An 18,951-nucleotide genomic window follows, 5' to 3' on the forward strand; every position below is an offset into this window, starting at 1 on the left:
TGTCTTACTTGCATTCTTACTCTAATTCTTGTTCCATCCATCTCTCTTCCTTTTTGTCTCTCTCGTTCTCTCATTCATATCTCACTCATTCTCTCTCTTTTCCCCACTTTTCCTCTCGTCTTCTAACTCATTTAGAATGAACTAACTTCTTTTACTCATTTTCTCTCTCTTTCATTCTTGTTCTCTCTCTCTCTCTCTCTCTCTCTCTCTCTCTCTTTCTCTCTCTCTCTCTCTCTCTCTCTGTTGTTGTTGGTGATGCAGTAGATGTGATAGATGGGGATGAGTGCAGTTGATAATAATGATATGGGATTAATGCTGCTACTGTGATCAGGAGATCGCTGGTACGAATCCTGGTCATGCAGCTTGCCATCAGCTGCCGGAGTCCTGAGAGGGCACAGTTGACCTTGCTCTCTCTGGGTGGGTACAGTAGATGGCGCTCTTTCCTCTCAGGGTAATATGGATCAGCACAGTGTGGTGTATCCGCCGGCGTCTGGGTGAGGCGTGTGATTGACTACCCCCCGCCGGGAGGAAATTGTCTGTAATAAGTGGAGAAATCTGCAGCGCCGCCGTTACGTACTTTTATACCACAAGGTGTTTTTCTGATCATCAAATTACTGCTGCCACACAGATTCCAGAGTAAAGTGAAATTCAGTGTTTAATCAAATCCGTCGCCTTAATTCCAGCTTATGTCTTCTTATGTCTGGAAGAGTCGCGGATGTCCTTCTCTTTTCTTTAAAAGTCATTTTTCTGTTTCTTTTTCGTTTTACTGGAAGAGAAAAGGCTGTTTCAGATGAGAGGAGAGGCAAATGCACGAGTATTGAGAATTCCAACGTGAGAATATACAGTAGATATAATACCTGTTATTATACAGAAACACGTATTGAGTGATTTCTTGTAGATTTGAGATATGAGTAATGCTATATATAAAGATAAAGTACAGAGTTATACAGGAGTTTCAGTTTAGTTCTCCAGCAGTATTAGCATTACCCGCTAACCACTCTAAGCGCTAGCTCTTTGGCAATTCAGAGGTGAGTATTATCTGCCTGTAGCCTGCTGCTAACCCGGCTAGCACTGCTGGAGCGGCATTAGCATTACCCGCCGCTAAGCCTACTGTAAATTAAATGGAAGCGCTTTAGTTCAGGAGAGAATCTGAGTACATTTACATCCAGCACATGTTTGACTTACAGTGTTGTTTACTTGTTTACTCACCACCCAGCAGTGAGAGCGGCTGAATTAAAAAACATGGTGACGCCGCTGTTCCTTATTAGTGTCACATAAAACGTGCCTTATAATCCAGTGCCTCATAGTGTGAAAAATACGGTAAGCCACATTTTTTTTCTCAAACTCTACGAACTGAAACTTATTAATGGAGAGAGGATAATGCTTAATCAATTATGCTGAAGAGATTTAACTTCCTTTTTTATCTTTTTGAGAGACTGCAGTCTCCACTGATCATTTAACAAAGTGGGAACGTCTTAAATTTGAGAAGAAACTAAAGAGCCAACATTTTAAGCCCTATCTGTACGGGATTAGTTTCTTAGGGGGACTTCTGTGTAAAATATTTTACACTTCTACTCAGTGATAAAACTCCTGCATTTTTTTTTTATTTTGCTTTCTCGGTCACATGACATCGTGTTCAGTAGCTCCTCCATTTCCACTCGCTGTTGTGTTTTTACATGGATCTCCATGGAAATGCGCTCCCAAAAAAAAAAAGAACATTTTTGGTGACTAGATTATGTTTGGAGTTCCAAGTGTTTTGGTCTCTCCCCCATTCGTACTGATAGGATACTGATCTTCCATGGCTCTTTGCCCATCCAGAGGAGAGTATTATCAGCCCGTAGCCTGCTGCTAACCCCGGCTAGCACTGCTGGAGCAGCATCAGCATTACCTACTAGCGGTTAGCCGCTAAAGCTAATGCTCCAGCTTCAGTGGAAAACTAGAAATCTAATCTTACTGTAAATAAATGGAAGCACTTTAGTTCAGGAGAGAAAACTGTGTAGATTTACATCCAGCACTAGTTTTACTTGTCTGATTTTTTTTTTTTTTTTGGTAACTAGACTATATCTGGAGTGCTTTACCAGTGTTTTGGTCTTTCCCCAGTTCAGACAGATAGGACACTAGTAAGTGTCTGCCTGCAAGGAGCAGCATTAGCATTAACCACTAATTGCACTAAGCGCTAGCTCTTTGGGCATTCAGAGGTGAATATAATTGGCCTGTAGCCTGCTGCTAACCCTGGCTAGCATTGCTGAAGAAGCAAAAGCATTACCCGCTAGCGGTTAGCCAATAAAGCTAATGCTCCAGCTTCAGTGGAAAACTAGAAATCTAAGCTTACTGTAAATAAATGGACGCGCTTTACTTTAGGAGAGAAAACTGTGTAGATTTACATCCAGCACTAGTTTTACTTGATTGACTTGCCTGATTTTTTATTTATTTTTTTTTATTTAAAAATTACAGTTTTGTTTGCTTAACTTAGCTTAGCATTGCAGGTCTCACCACCCAGCGATGAACCCGCTGATTTAGAAGGGAAACATGCATACCTGTCAAGTCTCCCGTTTTGGCCGGGAAACTACCGTATTTTACTCCTCTTTCCCGCCGTCCTCCCGTATTAGTATTGTCCCGTAAATTTCCCGTATTATATTAAAAAAAAAATATATATATTATTGAGGAGACAGGGAGCTGACTGCTCTGTGTCTCTTAACCAATCGTGGAGCCGGTTCAAGGAGAAAGTCCCGCCTTTCAGGAGAAACAGCCAATCAGCTTGCAAAGGAGAGTCAGTGTGGGGAAGCCCCGCCCTCCTCGCTGTGAGTTCAGGCAGCTAGTCGGAGCTGCTGATGTTAAAACAGATCTGGATATTCAGCGATTTTTCTTAAAGAAAGGTAAGGGTAAGCTAATCATGTAAACTGTGATGAGATTTTTCTGATAGCTGCTTAAAAATACTCCTCTCCGAATTAAAACACACAGATTAAAACTTTTAAAATAAAAAATTACAGCTTGTGACTCAGTTTAACTAGAAATGTGGAGAGGACCGAAATGACCTGAACTGATCAGGGGTTGAGTGATCAAAAGAAAGAAGTATTAATTAAAAATTATTAATTGTGTAGGCCACTTAGGACTAATTTTTACTGATGGAATATATCTGGTCCATGTCCTTTTAGTAAAAGCTCATAATGCTATTTTTAGGTCACATACAGTCATTTTGCAGAATTTGTGCACCCTTTGTTCAATTTTAAATCTATAAAAACTATATAATATAAAAGAGTGCATTTATGGCAAAAAAGACATGAAATCTTAACTTTTTTATATCTAGAAAAGGATTTTTAATTTGGCTGTATTAAAAGAATGACATATGTAGGAATGTCCACAACATTTCAGATTCTGATAATTTAATTGTAGTGTGTAAATGGTTCACATGTGGTTATTTTAGATTTTTTGTAAACGTGTCTTAAAATGTAAGGGATACTGAACCTTCGTTGGGCTGGTGGGACGGCTTTAAGCGGACAGAGGAAAATATCCCTTATTTTTAAATCTAAAACTTGACAGGTATGAACATGGCGACACCCATGTTCCTTACTAGTGCATCATAAAATCAATTAGAATTTTATCAGATTTTGTAAGTGATCTAAATCTAAAAAACTGACTTACCTGAATTATTATTATTATTTTTTTTATATATATATAAGAATTACAGTTTTGTTTACTTAACTTATCTTGGTCTTACGCCTGTTGAATTAGAAGGAAAACATGGCGACATCCCTGTTCCTTACTAGTATCACAAAAAATGTGCCTTATCTGGTGCTGCTTGTGTATGAAAATAGACCAGGAAACAGATGTTCATTGATAGTGTGCCTTATAATCTGGTGTGCCATATAGTGTGAGAAATACATTAAGCCACATTTTTATGCATTTTTGAATCAAACTTTAAAAACTGTTGGGAATGGGAATTTTATCAGATTCTATTAGTAGTGATTTGTCCACTAATTGCACTAGCGCTAGCTCTTTGTGCATTCAGAGGTGAATATACTTGGCATGTAGCCTGCTGCTAACCCTGGCTAGCACTGCTGGAGCAGCATTAGCATTACCCGCTAGCGGTTAGCCGATAATGCTAAAGCTAATGCTCCAGCTTCAGTGGAAATCTGTAAATAAGTGTGTGCCTGTCAGGACTTTGTGTAGATCCACCATTAATACTGGATGCTGCATCTCTCCCAGCACTTGTTAGCTGCCTAACTGAGCGTTCACAATTACTTCATCATGCGCTCCATCAGCCTGAATAAGCTCGGGGCCCGGCTCCTCAGGTATGTGCTGAAAGCAGCTACGCCACCACCTGATTTAATTACCTGATTACGTCTCCTGACTGCAGACAGGTCTCTTCATTAAGGTGGACCTCGCTCTGCTCTGCTGGAACAAATACCTGAAGAAAACTCCCGTCTCTCTCTCTCTCTCTCTCTCTCTCTCTCTTATTCTCTCTCTCTCTCTTATTCGCCCTTGTTGCTTATTTTGCATTATTACACACATTTTTTATCCTCCTGATAATTGTGACCCCGAAAAGAAGTAGTCCTTGCTTTTACTTTGTCTGAACTAATTTTAGAATGCAGAGCAGGACTCGACTTACTTTGCTCGACACAGATTTGTTCTAGACTAAATAATACTTTGTCTGGAAGACGATACTTGATTTTTGGGTCTTTTGCAGATGTTTCTGTATGTTTGCAGTGATTGTAGACCTGCGAATAGTCATTTACAGACATACAGTATTTGTTTGGCTGTGATTTAACACATAATGAATCATGTAGTAACTTAAAAACAGTGTTAAACAAACCAAAATACTCAGTGAAGAAGCTTTTAGATGCTCTAATCTGGGGAGCTGTTTGTTAACTTGTGGTTTCTGAGGCTGGTAACTCTGATGAACTTATACACTTGTTGAACTTATGAACCTGTACAACAGAGGAAACTCTCGCTCTTCCTTTCCTGTGGCGGTCCTGATGAGGGCCAGTTCCATCAACCTTATTCATCTTTTCTTTCTTTCTATATTTTTTTTCTTATTTCAGTTTCCTCCCCAAAGGTTCCTGACGAGGGCCAGTTTCATCATTTTAATCTCATTATAATGTTTTTGATGGTCTTTGCAGTGACTGCATTTCAGGATACTTTCAAAGTTCTTGAAATTCTTATATATTCGGATTGACTCATCTTCATTTCTTCTTTAAGTCATTTTTTCTCTTCATAATATGGATTAGAACCAACTCTCTTCACAAGTTAACAACTGATGCTCTCAAACACTTTATTAAGAGACAAGAAATTCAAGTAATTAACTCGTGATGAGTTCAGCACAGCTGTTAACTGAAAGCCTGAATTCCAAGTGACTCTACCTCATAAAGCTGACTGAAAACTTCAACTTATGTAGCGCCTTTCTAGAAACAAAAGGACGCTTTACAATTTACACATTTTATGTACAACTATTTATACTCAGCACTCATCCACACACCGGTGAGAAGCAGCAGCACAGCGCACAGCGTACTCTCAACCGGAAACAACCGTCCACCTGGAGAACTGCATCTAGCACTACAGCATTTACCCAGGATAGAATGCCCAATCATTTTTTTCTGGACATTTTTAGAGTATCCAGTTTATCTAATCTCCATGTTTTTGGACTGTTGTGTTGGAAGAAACTGGAGTTCCCGGAGGAAACTTACACAGACACGGCGAGAACATGGAAACTCCACCCAGATATGGACTTGAACCCAAGACCCCAGTGCTGGGAGGCGAATGTGCTAACCACTAAACCACTAAGCTACCGTGCAGCCCTTTAAAGAGGAGCTAGTTTGAAGAATGTAAAATATAAAACATGTGCCTGAAAAGTTAGACTTCATCATTGTCAGTAACATTAGAGTTAGCCTTGTATCTCCAGTCCCAGCAGGTCTTGGCTTACCTTGAATTATCGACTTCATTTGGGGTGAAAGGTGGAAAATTGTGCAAATCCGTTTTGTTTTTTTTTCCAAACGAGCACTTTAACTTAGCATGTGCTACGTACCCAAATCTCTTAAACTGGCGGTCATTAAGCCCATTATCAAAAAGCCAAATCAGGACCCCCGCGAGCTTTCTAATTATAATTCTAATCATAATTCTAATCTTCCATTTTTAGCCAAAATTCTAGAAAAAATTGTGTTTAAGCAGCTGTGCTTTTATTTACAAAGCAATAGTGTTCTTGAGGTTTTTCAATCTGGATTTAGACAAAACCATGAAGCACTGAAACAGCTTTACTTACAGTAACTAATGACTTACTTTCAGCTCTTGATAGGGGCAGTACTGCCTTCCTTGTACTGCTAGATCTTAGTGCTGCTTGATAGGTTAGAAAATCTTATAGGAATTAAAGTTCAGATCTTATCTGAGAGATCGATTCCAGTGTGTTTATTTAAATAACGAATGCTCTTATCAGTCTAGAGTAAAATATGGTGTCCCTCAAGGATCAGTACTGGGTCCATTACTCTTTACATGTTACCGCTGGGTAAAATCATCCGTATGCATGGTATTAACTTCATTATCAACTTCCTAACGTCAATTCTCATCTTGTTCACACTGCTGAATGCAGTTTCTTATCACAGCCAGGGTTTCATCATACATGTTTCTCCAGTCGTATGGAAATGTAGGCTCTTCCTGGCTGTGAAAGAAGGCAGCGAGAAATTGCATTATGTCCGGCTGAAGGGAGGTTTTGGAGCTGCTTTAGCGGCGTGATTCACTGGGTAAAGTAGGATGTGTTCGCCGCCTGCCTCTGTAGCCCTGCATATAAAACCACACGCCGTATTGATATGCTAATTGCAGTAGCAGTGAGTAGGAGGCCTGGGTGGAGCAGAGCCAGAGGAGAAGTGCTGGAGAAAAGCTGTTCGTCTCCATTCCGGCCTCTCTGAACCATCCGCTCGCTCCAATCGCAGTGATTAATAACTTTTGACTGCTGCCGCCACCCGCTTTAGGAGTCAATATGTCTTAGCAGCAGCGGGCGTCTGCCAGCGGTGCCATGCTACGCCAGCGCAGTTACCTTTTATTGATATGTTTGTTAAACATGCCTGGACACTGATTAATGGAGAGAGGCTAATGCTTATTCAATTATTCTGAAGAGTTTTAACGTCCTCTTTTATCTTTTTGAGAGACTGCAGTCTCCATTGATCATTTAACGGAGTGATAACGTCTTAAATTTGAGCAGAAACGAGAAGAGCCAACGTCTTGAGCCTCTGTGATAAAACTCCTGCATCCGGACTGTAATTGAAAAAAAAAACAGGAGGACCAGTGAGTTTTTAGGCTTTCTCAGTCACATGACATCGTGATGTTCAGTAGCTCCTCCATTTCCACTCACTGTTGTGTTTTTAACGTGGATCTCCGTGGAAACGCCTAAGTGCCCAAAGTGTAATTACAATGCGCAGCAGTGGACAAATACCTATTTTATTAAACGTGAGCTTACGAAGCTCGAGAATTGCGAGCTGCGAGGACGTCTGAGAAAAAAAAAAAAAAAAAGTAGTACATGGTTGTTCCGGATGGAAATAAAATCACAGAGAACCCTTTATTAAGACACAAGAAATTCAAGTAATTAACTCTTGATGAGTTCAGCACAGCTGTTAACTGAAAGCCTGAATTCCAGGTGACTCTACCTCATAAAACTGACTGAGAAAATCCAGCAGAGATGTTCAAAATTAAAGTCTTTAATAATGTACACATATAATTTATATCTTTTTTCTTTTTTTGGATCTATATTTTGGTTTTCTTTATTATATTACCTGTAAATCTTAAATTAAAGTGTAATACCTTTAAGTTTTGCAGAATAAATAACGCAGCCAGTTGTTGATTTGCTCTGTTTAATTCCGGTTTACATAAATATGCAAATACGACCGTCTTTCTCTCCTGCAGTTTTCCCCGTTGGTTGTTGGGCTCCTCCCAGTCCTGCACTGTGTTCTGTATTTACTGCAGGATGCTGCTGCTGCTGTAATTAGAGGCCTGAGAGATACAGGAGATCTGCTACAGAGAGGCCAGCCGTGTACCGCCATGACTTATACACATTACCCACAATCCCCTGAGAGTTAAACACAAACAGGACACGCCACTAGAGGAGCTCCGCCAGGCTAATCACACACAGAGCATCAGCATATTACCTAATAAATTCCACACACGTGCAAATATACTGTACGTGTGTGTGTGTGTGTGTGTTAAAGATTCCTGCAGATAAATTTGCCATTTTTTTGTACTATTTGTTCCATTTTCTTACAAATATTTTAGTTGCTGATTATTTGGTGAATACTTAATGATAACTAAACTATTACATTTACAGAGGAATCATTAAAAAAGGTGAAAAAGTATTTTTTTAACCAAACTTTTTTACCAAAAACTGATAATCTCTGTGGAGAAATGTTGTTTCTATTATTATTTTTCATTTTTTTATTTTTTATTTTTATTTTCCCAAAATCCCAATTTACTGGGCCCACTCACCCAACCCACTCATTAGGACTCCCCCTCTTTTTGAACTGCTGCTGATGCTTTAGCATTACCGAGTAGCATCACAGCGCTAACGCTCGGAGGAAAGCGCAGCGACTGGTTCTGATACATCAGCTCACAGATGCAGCCTTGTGCTGATCCACATCACCCTAGGAGTGATGAGGGGAAAGAGAGAGCGCCATCTACTGTACTGTACCCACCCAGAGAGAGCAAGATCAACTGTGCTCTCTCAGGGCTCCGGCAGCTGATGACAAGCTGCATGACCGGAATTCGAACAGACGATCTTCTGATTATAGTGGCAGCGCTTTAGATCGCTGGACCACTCGGTGCCCTTCTGCTTCTGTTCATTATGTATGAAAATCATCGCGGGATTATTAGAATTTTCTAGACTATTTATTAAATTGTGGGATTTTTACTACATGCATGTTGTCCCGCTCCTACAATGCCTGGATTGACAAAGAGGTGACATAAAAATAAAAATAAAATAAAATAAAAAAATATTGTCAATTACCCAGATAACATAGCTAAAATCAGAATTATGAATTTGCCTTTTTTGTACTATAAGGCTGGAACATCTAGACTATACTGTATCTAAGGGCTTTACTGATTACAATTGGCTCCAGAAAGTCCAGAAAACACAAGAAAACTTTTGCACAGATATGTTTAAACTGGTAAATATAAAAATCAGGTTTTGTGCAGGTGCTTGAAATCCTGGAAAAGGCTTGAATTTTAACTTTCTGTTTTCCAGGCCTAGAAAGTGCTGGAATTTTGGAGAAAATGCTTTAAAATGCTTGAAATTCTAACTACATTCATTTACAACAAATAACTATCTGACTAAATAAGTTCACTTAAAGAAGAAATTGTAGAGCATAAAATAAAAAGGCTTTAATTAATTTTCATTCTGCTGTTACCAAACAAAATTCTGTTTGTTCTTACGCAAACGTAATAAAATCTCTTGCAGTGTGACCAAAAACAAATCAGTAATTTTGAGTATATGTATGTATAAATGCTCTCAACTCATCCTGAAGTTGACAGACTACAGTAACTCAATCAGCTCAATCAAATGAATAGGCTAAACATGTGGTGAAGAACATTGGTATTTAAATTGTTTGAAACTGACACAAATAAATTCAAGGATTCAAGGAGATTTTATTGTCATTCGCATCACATGTGGTACATGAGGTGGAACGAAATTGTGATCTCACGATCCAGTTTACACCCAAAGAGCTGTTATTAATAGATATATAGATAAAAAAAGAATACAATAAAAGAAATAGAATATACAAAATAGATAGATAAATATCCCAAAGAATAAAATAAATAAATAGAGAGTAGAAGGTTCAGCAACATGAAGTCCAGAGTGCAAGTGTGCTATAGCAGCATGATAATGTGAATTAGAGCAGTGGAGATAAAGTGTCTCAGTGCAAGTAAAGTGACCATGTTGGTAAACAGTAATTTGTCCTTGGTGTCAGTGCAGTGTGTTGTTAAGTGGAGTTTAAGAGTCTTACAGCTTCCGGAATGAAGCTGTTTCTGAGTCTTGTTGTTTTGCACTTAATGCTCCGCAGCCTCCGGCCTGAGGGGAGTGGGACAAAAAGTGCGTGTGCTGGGTGGGTGGGATCCTTCCTGATCAATAATCAATAATTCTTGCTGATTTACTTACTTAGAAGAATTTTGTTTCTCAGTAGTATAGTTGCTGTGAAGTGTGGAGAATAGTTTTACTATATATTACATATTACTGAATCAGAGTTTTGATATATCACCGGTATCATTGATTTACCACAGCTGAAAGGTGCTGGAAAAACTTACAAATGGGCCTTAAAAGTGCTTGAATTTTACCTTGTAAAATGTGTATAAAAGCAAAACAATATATTACGATATAATTAAATAAATAATCCTGCAGTTCTCTTCAGGTGTTGAGTTATCATGTGTTCTGTTCTCTTCTCAGACTCTGGGTAAGGAGGTGCGTTCGGTGGTGGTTCAGGAGCGTCGGCTGCATGTGGGAGTTCATAACGGCTGGGGCTGGGTGGAGAGGCCTCAGGTGCTGGTGCTGGAGCAGGGGCCCCCAGGGGCCAATAGGAGCAGTGGCCCCAGACAGACTTCCACAGACACTCTCAGGTGGGTCCATCCCTATTCGGCCCATACGGCCTGATTATACCTGATCCCTAAAGTTAAAAACACTTTACAACACTTTATAATCGATACAGATCAAAGCTACAGATCAAAAGAAACTTACAAAATATGAATACAGTGTTAATTTTGACAGCAAATTTTGATTTAGTTTTAATCATACTTTTAGTCATAGTTTAGTCATCTGAAATGTTTTTAAGTTATCATAAGAATATAGTTGACTAAAACTACAGTTAATTTAGTCGACTAAAATGTAAAGGGTCTAAATGTAAATGCTTGAATTATTAACTATACTCTTATACAAAAAGAAAAATTATTAACCAGTTGAGTAATATTATTAATGTTTGAATGTAAAATATATTCATGTTTATATATGACTTAACATATATTATTATTGTAGGTATGTGACTATAAATATTTTAAATAAAAAATGTAGTTCTAGAAATCAGGTCATAATTAGATTTATGGAAGGTAAAACACTTAATTAAAGCATTTGAATGGCTAAATTATAGTTTGAACAGAGCTGTAGACTTAAAAACACAAATTCATACAGTAAATCTGTTCTGATTGGATGTCCTCCCTGCCAAAAAAAATGTCTCGTTTTTATTAGTTGACAAAAATGTCAGTTAATTTCTTCAGTGTTTTTATTTTCTGCTGTTTTTTTTATTATTATTATCGTCTCATTATTGTCTTGAAAAAAAGTTAGTTGATGAAAACTATGACAAAAATTATTTGTCAACGAAATTAACACTGTATGAATTATTAATATTAATATTAATATAGGAACTATTGCTTATGGATTATTTAATGACTCCTTTACAAAACAGGAAAAAAGATATATGATGGTTGATCATATATATATATATATATATATATATATATATATATATATATATATATATATATATATATATATATTGTAAAATGTCAGTTATGGAAAACCAGAACTAGGATGACAATCGATCAATCGATCAAGTTTTTGTTTCCAGTGTTTCCATTATTTAAATCATGCAAGAATCGAAACAGAGAAGGACTATTGAAATTAGGAACAAAAATGGGACTTTGGTGTGTGTTGGGAATTATGTAGTGGAATGCTTTCTTTTCTAAATAAAGTTTCTTTAAAAAAAAAAAAAGATAGTTAAGAGTGGTACTGCTAACTGTTAATGTCAGAAATGTCTGAATATGTTCCTGAAGTGGTTTAGTGCTCTTTTTTTTGTAGTTAATACTGTAAAATATGGTTATATTTTAAAATATTACGAATATTTTCCTCTAGAAATCATTTTTAAACCTTGTTTTGCAATATCATAAGAGGGTGGAGCTACACTTTGGAATTAAGTGATTGAAAGATTGAATATCTGCTGTTTTTTTTTTTTTTTTTTTTTTTTTTTGTATGGCCCAATCCCATTTTACCCCTTGGCCCGACCCCAATCTTGGTGTCCCTATTTTTGTTAGGCTGGAGGGGTAGGAGATTTTCCAGAGGCACACTTCAAACTGAGGGGTATGAGAATCACTGCTAAGATTGAACACAAGTGAAACACCAAAGAACCCCACAAATTTCAGTATTTTCCTTCTTAAAAGTGAGGATTAGCTATATAGTACCAGAGTTTATTGAGTTGTTTCAATGTTTTATAACTGAATTCTTCATAATAAGCATAAAAAGAATTCTAGTAGTTTGTCTCAGTAGCTAACTAACTTATCTAACTTTCCTGTTCCACCTTAAATGATGCAACAGTCAGCAGAAGCTGCAGCATTTAAGGCGGAACGGAGAAATACAATTAAATAAAATAATAGCTAATCACAGCTAATTTTAGCTCCCAATCACAGATTCAAGGAATTAAAGAATGGACAATAGTAATTAATTTATGCACCATTTTGTTTTTTTTCTGAAGAAATACAATAAAATACGCCTTAAAGCAGCAGCAGCTCTGTTACTAAACCTTAGCTCTCCTGATGACGTATCGGGTGCTTTTGAAGAGTTTCCCAATTATTAGTTTGGAGGATTTCATCCCTTCTTCTTAAAACTCTGTTTAAAAGGAAAGGTTACACTCGAAAACAAGCGGAGGACTAAAAAAGAGAAATGGATTTCTGAAGACTTTAGCATTAAAACTAGGTTTGAGTATGGAAGCCCCGTGGTTAGCGTATCAGTTCTCTTCGATTGATCTCACTGATCTGTGCAGAACATCCTGCAGACACAGGTGTTGCTGCCTTTCTTGGCAGAAATTCCAACTTGTAAATGAGGCCCATGGTCTCTCTGGAGGAGCTGCAGAGATCCACAGCTCAGGTGGGAGAATCTGTCCAACAGCTGGAGGCTCGTTTCAATTGTTTTAAACAGTTTTCCCCATTTAGAGTGATTAAAATATTAATTACTCTAATTCATCATTATCATAACATGCTGCTGGACCTCTCTTCTCTCTGCCACCCTGATTCTGACCCGGATGCCCCGTCTCTCCCGCCCTTTATCTCTCTTATATCTCCTCCTCTGTGTTTTATTTATCACGTCCTATAAGTCCTATCAAATCTTCTCCACCAGCCAAGCTCTAAATATTTAATCACTTAAAGCTGAACCGCTTTTCTTCTTCTTCTTCACTCTGGACGGGCGAGCGTCCCCCGGGCTGTCCTCCTCTGTCCCCCTCTGTCCCCCGCTGTCCCCCTGTCCTCCGCTGTCCGTCCTCCTGCTTTAGGTTCTGCTTCATTAGCGGCGCCGAACGCCCGGCCAGCAGAAATACCACGAGGCCAGAGAGTCAAACACAGAGCCCTGAACCCCCGTACTGAGCACGCTCAGAAACAGAGAGAGAGAGAGAGAGAGAGAGAGAGAGGGAGAGAGAGAGAGAGAGCTAGAATAAGAGAAAAAAGGATAGAAAGAGAGTGCGAGATATAGATACATAGAGTGAGGGAAAGACGGAAAGAGAGAGAAAGTGCAGGGGAAGAAAAAGCAAGAGAGAGATAGAACAAGAGCGAGAGAAAATTACAGACAGAGATTACAACAAAAAAGATAGATAGATAGACATGAATAGAAGGAGAGATAGAGCAAGAGAGACAGTGAAAGAGAGAGAGCAAGAGATGGATAGAGACAGAGATAGAGCGAGATAGAATGAGAGAGATAGAGATAAAGGGGGAGAGGGTGAGAGAGAGCTAGAATAAGTGAGAAATGGATAGAGATAGAGCGAGAGATAGATACATAGAGTGAGGGGGAGAGAGGGAATGCACATGGAGGTAGAGAAAGCAAGAGAGAGCTTAAACAAGAGCGAGAGATAGTGAAAGAGAGATGAAATGAAATCGAGAGAGAGAGAGATAGACAGATAAAAATAGAGTGAGAAAGAGATAGAAAGAGATACAGTAAGAGAGAGAGCGAGAAAGAGAGAGAGAGAGAGAGCTGACATCCACCTTATGCCGTCTGTCACAGCTCTCATCGGGTCGCACCGCCTGACGCCTAGCTCTCTCTCTCTCACTCTCTCTCTCGCTCTCTCTCTCTGTGTGTGACGTGAGACGTGTGATATTTCATAGTTCACGCAGTACGTGTTGCAGTGAACCGTTAACGTACGAGCTCTCGCGCGCCGCGCTCATTTACACCGAGTTCAGCTTCAGCCCAAATCTCCGACGCCGTGCGAGAAGAAGTGTTTAATTAGTGAAAACTTTTACCGAAGTCTCCCTGACTGCGTGTGCGTACGCCAGCGTGAGCCCGCGTGTGAACGAAGAGTGATCGCAGGCTGTTGGGAGCAAATTAACAGCGGCAGACTGTCATGCATGATGGAGGCATGACAGGTGTTTGGTGGGATATTAATAGGTCTGTGCGCAACACTTCAGAAACGTGTAGTAACACCGATTGTATCACGTTTTAATGCGGCACGCTTCTGATTCCCTGTGAATTCGTCTGGCTGCCCAATTTGAGCAGAGCAGGTGTTTCACTCTTTGTTCAAATGGAAATGCAACAACAAAAGGAAATAATAATTACTCTGAATAAACCAGAGAACACTTCGAGTTAGTTAAAGTTGTTGGTGTTGCATCAAATGCATGCATATAACTTTTAATCTATATCTGATATTAGTCTGAACAGTTCACTCTCCTAAACTGAAGCTCATTTGCTATAAAGAGCTGCAGCAGAGCTTCACGTGAAGTTTCAGTTTCATTTTCTCCAGCATCAGAGGAGGAGCTATCAAGCAGTTCCAGCATCTGCAGCTGAACTTATCACTGTAAAAAGAACACATTCTTATTGGCCACACCCACTTATATATGTTTATGTTCCTCTTTCCCTTTATATATTTCATTATTTGTTGAAACCAAAAAAACAACCATAAAAGGAAACACTGATTATTATTATACCACAGTTAGTTCCAACCCTGCAATCTGATTGGCTGAGAGGCGTTCTATGGGTACCGTTATCAGCCATTAATGCACTGTAACTAACCGAAGCTCTTCATGTATTACTGCGCCAAATACAGGTAACCTAGCAACACTGCAGCGTTTACAAGCCAAACAGCGCAGCTACAAACAAACAGAGCAGCAATGGAACTATTTTAACTGGCGGAGCAGATTAACTTTACTCTTTTACACTTTCATCCAAGCAGCCAGTCAGAACAGGGCTCATTTGCATACAGTGCAAAAGTCAAAAGTTTTTTTTTTTTTTTTAATTTATTTACTTTTCCTACACTGTAAATGAATAGTAAATAGAAAAAGTGGTCCAGACTATGAAGGAACACATGACGGAATAATGTAGTAACTTAAAAGTCCTGATGAGTGCCAGTTTCATCATTATAATGTTTTTTTTTTCTTCTTTATTGAGTTGAGTAGTTGTTGCTTCTCATAATCTGGATTAGAACATTACTCAAATATTCACTATTCACTGTATACCTGTAACTCTACCTCTTCACTACTTTACTTTAACTGATGCTCTCAAACACTTTATTAAGAGACAAGAAACTCAAGTAATTAACTCTTGATGAGTTCAGCACAGCTGTTAACTGAAAGCCTGTATTCCAGGTGACTCTACCTCATAAAACTGACTGAGAAAATCCAGCAGAGATGCCATCATTTGGATGGGTTTAGATCATCATAAAATAATAAAAAACACAGAATTAAAGATACTCTAAAGACATAAAAGCAAAATCGTACAGGATTAAAGAGCTCATGTGCAAATGAAAGTTGGCATGTTTTAGTACATGAACCCACTTAATATCATGACTGAGCCTCAGGATAAAAGAATAAAAGTAAAAAAGTAGGATGTAATTCATTTTAAAGCCTCTGGCAACTTCTATCTAGTTCTTTTTTTATCCATATAAGTCAGAAAGTCTATATTTGACCATAATATAATATCTTTTCAATTAGCTCAGTGTAATTGTGTGTGAAATCACACGCTTTAGATTTACTTAGCATGGAGAAAAAGTCATTTTAATATTTTTTTCTCTCAGTGGACTTTATTATTACTCATTCCGGAGCGCCGAGAGACCCTCTCACTGAGGTTTATTGAAATGAATTAAGTGTGTATTGAATTCTGATTTGTTGAGACTCTTGAGCACTTCTGTAAGTCCCTCTACAGAAATCTGCTCCAATATCACTTTAAAACTCAGTTCCCTCTATAACTGCTCTGATATAGTTTAGTTTAGACCCTGTTGGATCCTCTATTTCCTCTATGCTGGATATATATATATATATATATATATATATATATATATATATATATATATATATATATATATATATATATAATATATATATATATATATCCAGCATTACAAACCAAACCTTACAAACCAAAAATAACATGTCGGAACATATGATATACAGTGTATGTTCCGACATGTTATTTTTGGTTTGTAAGGTTTTTTGGCATGTGATACTTATGTGTGTAGTGTTACATATGTTTAGTCATGTTATATTTGGTTTATTAACTGTTTATACATTATATGCGGTATGTGATGAAAAATCCATGCTATTTTTTGTTTATTGGGTGTTTAGACATGTCATATAGTGTGTGGCGTATGTTAAGACATGTTATATTTGGTTTATCAAATGTTTAGACATGTTATATGTGGTGCTGCATATGTTAAGACATGTTATGTTTGATTTATAAGGTGTTTAGGCATGTTATATGTGGTATATGTTAAGATATGTTTCATTTGGTTTATCAGATGTTTAGACATGTTATATGTGGTAAATGTTAAGATATATTGCATTTGTTTTTCAGGTGTTTAGACATGTTATATGCGGTGCTGCATATGTTGAGACATGTTATGTTTGATTTGATATGCCATATGTTGATAGATGCAATATTTGGTTTACTGGGTGTTGAAACATGTTATATGTGGCATGGCGCATGTTATGATGTTATTTTTGGTTTATAATGGGTTTCAGCGTGTGATACTTGGTATAACAGATGTTTAGACACATTATATTTGGATCATCAGGTGTTTAGACATGTTGTATGTGGTGTGTCACATGTTAAGACATGTTAAGTTTGATTTAATGGGTGTTCGGACATGTTATATGTCTGTTATATTTTGTTTACCAGGTGTTTTGGCCTGTTATATACACTATTTTCGACAACTGCACACTTTTAATTTGCATGTATACAGGATTTTATATTTGATATGGGAGGTACATAGACCTACATACATGTTATATTTGATTTGTTCGATATTTATGCAGGTTATATTTGGTATATCACATTTTTATCATGTTGTATTTGGAATATTAGACATCCCTACTCAAACTTAACCAAACATAACCTGTATTCGTTGCTATGTCAATGCACACAAATGTGATGGTGGCTGTGTTATAGGTAATTCATCTAAACGATTAATAGTTAGTGATTATTGGATTGTTATTAATTATGGATTTATATTTATTTAACAGTAATTTGTTTTATAAAGGACTGTTTTTGACACTCAGTACATCACGTACATCTTGATCCACCCTGTAATTTGATTTAACTGTTATTTTGGTACAATTCATTATATTTTTAGTTGTTTAGTTAAGATTGACATGATATATACTTACTCTATTTTACTATTTTAATGTTCAGTGATTTTGACAGTAGGTTTTTAAGCTCAGTAAGGCAGAGTTCAGGTCAGACTGTTGGAGTAAAACTCTACGGAAACAGAAATAAGAATTAAAAACACACTTTTCTTCAGTGTGTCTGATCTGATAGACGTGTGGATCAGTGTAGAGGCGTGTGAATCGGGTTTGTCAGGATGTTTACTGTGAGTTTCAGCAGCAGATCAAATGAAATGAAGGTTTACAGACAGTAGAGGGAGTTTCAGAGACTCGGCAGCAGAAGTTTATACTGAGTTTATATGGAGGTCGTTTCTAAAACAGAGGCACAGCAGTTATTATTGATCCTAACGATCAATAACTGCAACCTGTGCAGCTAAAGCAAGAGTAAACACTGAATTTTACTTTATTATTTGCTTTATTTCTGTTACACTGTAGATTTCCCAAAACCTCTTCATATTATGTTATGTTATATAATCAGTGTATAACAATCATATTCCTTATATTTGGTACATCAGCAGGTTATACATTTTAAATGTAGTAAGTAAGATGTTTAGATCCATATCTAAACATATATTTTATATTGGGTATTGGGTATATTACTCATTTAGATGTGCTGCAATTGGTTTACTAGATGTTTGGACATGTTATATTTGGTATACTTCATATTTAGCCATGCTGTATTTGGTTTACTGTATCTTTGAACATGTTATACACTGTACATTATATGTTCAAATATATGTTATATTTAGGTAATCATGTGCTTAAACATGTTATATTTACTATTTTTGACATTTTAGACATTTTTATGGTTCATATGTGTATATATAATTGATTATATAGAATATGAGATTTAGACATGTTTTTACTTTTTATTTGAAGTTTATAGACATAGATGTGTTATATCTGGTTTATTAGACATGTAAGCAGTTTATATTTGGGATATCACATTTGTAACATGTTCTATATGGTGGATCACATATTTAGCTATTTTATATTTGGCATATTAGAGGTTTAGGCATGTTGTGTTTAATATGAAAGACATTTAGACTTTTTAGATTTGGTATATCACACATTTGAGTCATGTTATATTTTGTATTTTGCACATGTTATGTTTGCTGTTCACCACAAGGACATGTTATGTGTGATATTTCATACAAACAGACATGTTATGTTTGGTACTGCATGCATAAAGACATGTTATGTTTAGTATTTCACACACAGACGTTATATTTGGCATTTCACACACGAGGCATGTTATATTTGCTATTTTACACATAGATACATGTTATATGTGACATTCCACGCATGCACAAAGACATGCTATATTTGGTACTTCACAAATAAAGACATGTTATTATTGCTGTT

General features: G+C 37.3%; 1 protein-coding gene across 4 annotated transcripts in view; it reads left to right on the plus strand.

The window, feature by feature from the left end:
- Window positions 1-18,951, plus strand: part of nphp4 (nephronophthisis 4) — a 313,994-nt gene that overhangs the window by 113,018 nt on the left and 182,025 nt on the right. For all 4 annotated transcript variants that reach the window (XM_022670986.2, XM_022670983.2, XM_022670984.2 and 1 more), the window contains exon 8: window positions 10,415-10,584. In XM_022670986.2, the coding sequence (XP_022526707.2) occupies window positions 10,415-10,584 (170 nt within the window). The remainder of the gene's footprint in view (window positions 1-10,414; window positions 10,585-18,951) is intronic.

Source organism: Astyanax mexicanus, chromosome 12 (genome assembly GCF_023375975.1).
Source record: "Astyanax mexicanus isolate ESR-SI-001 chromosome 12, AstMex3_surface, whole genome shotgun sequence".
Lineage (NCBI taxonomy): Eukaryota > Metazoa > Chordata > Actinopteri > Characiformes > Acestrorhamphidae > Astyanax > Astyanax mexicanus.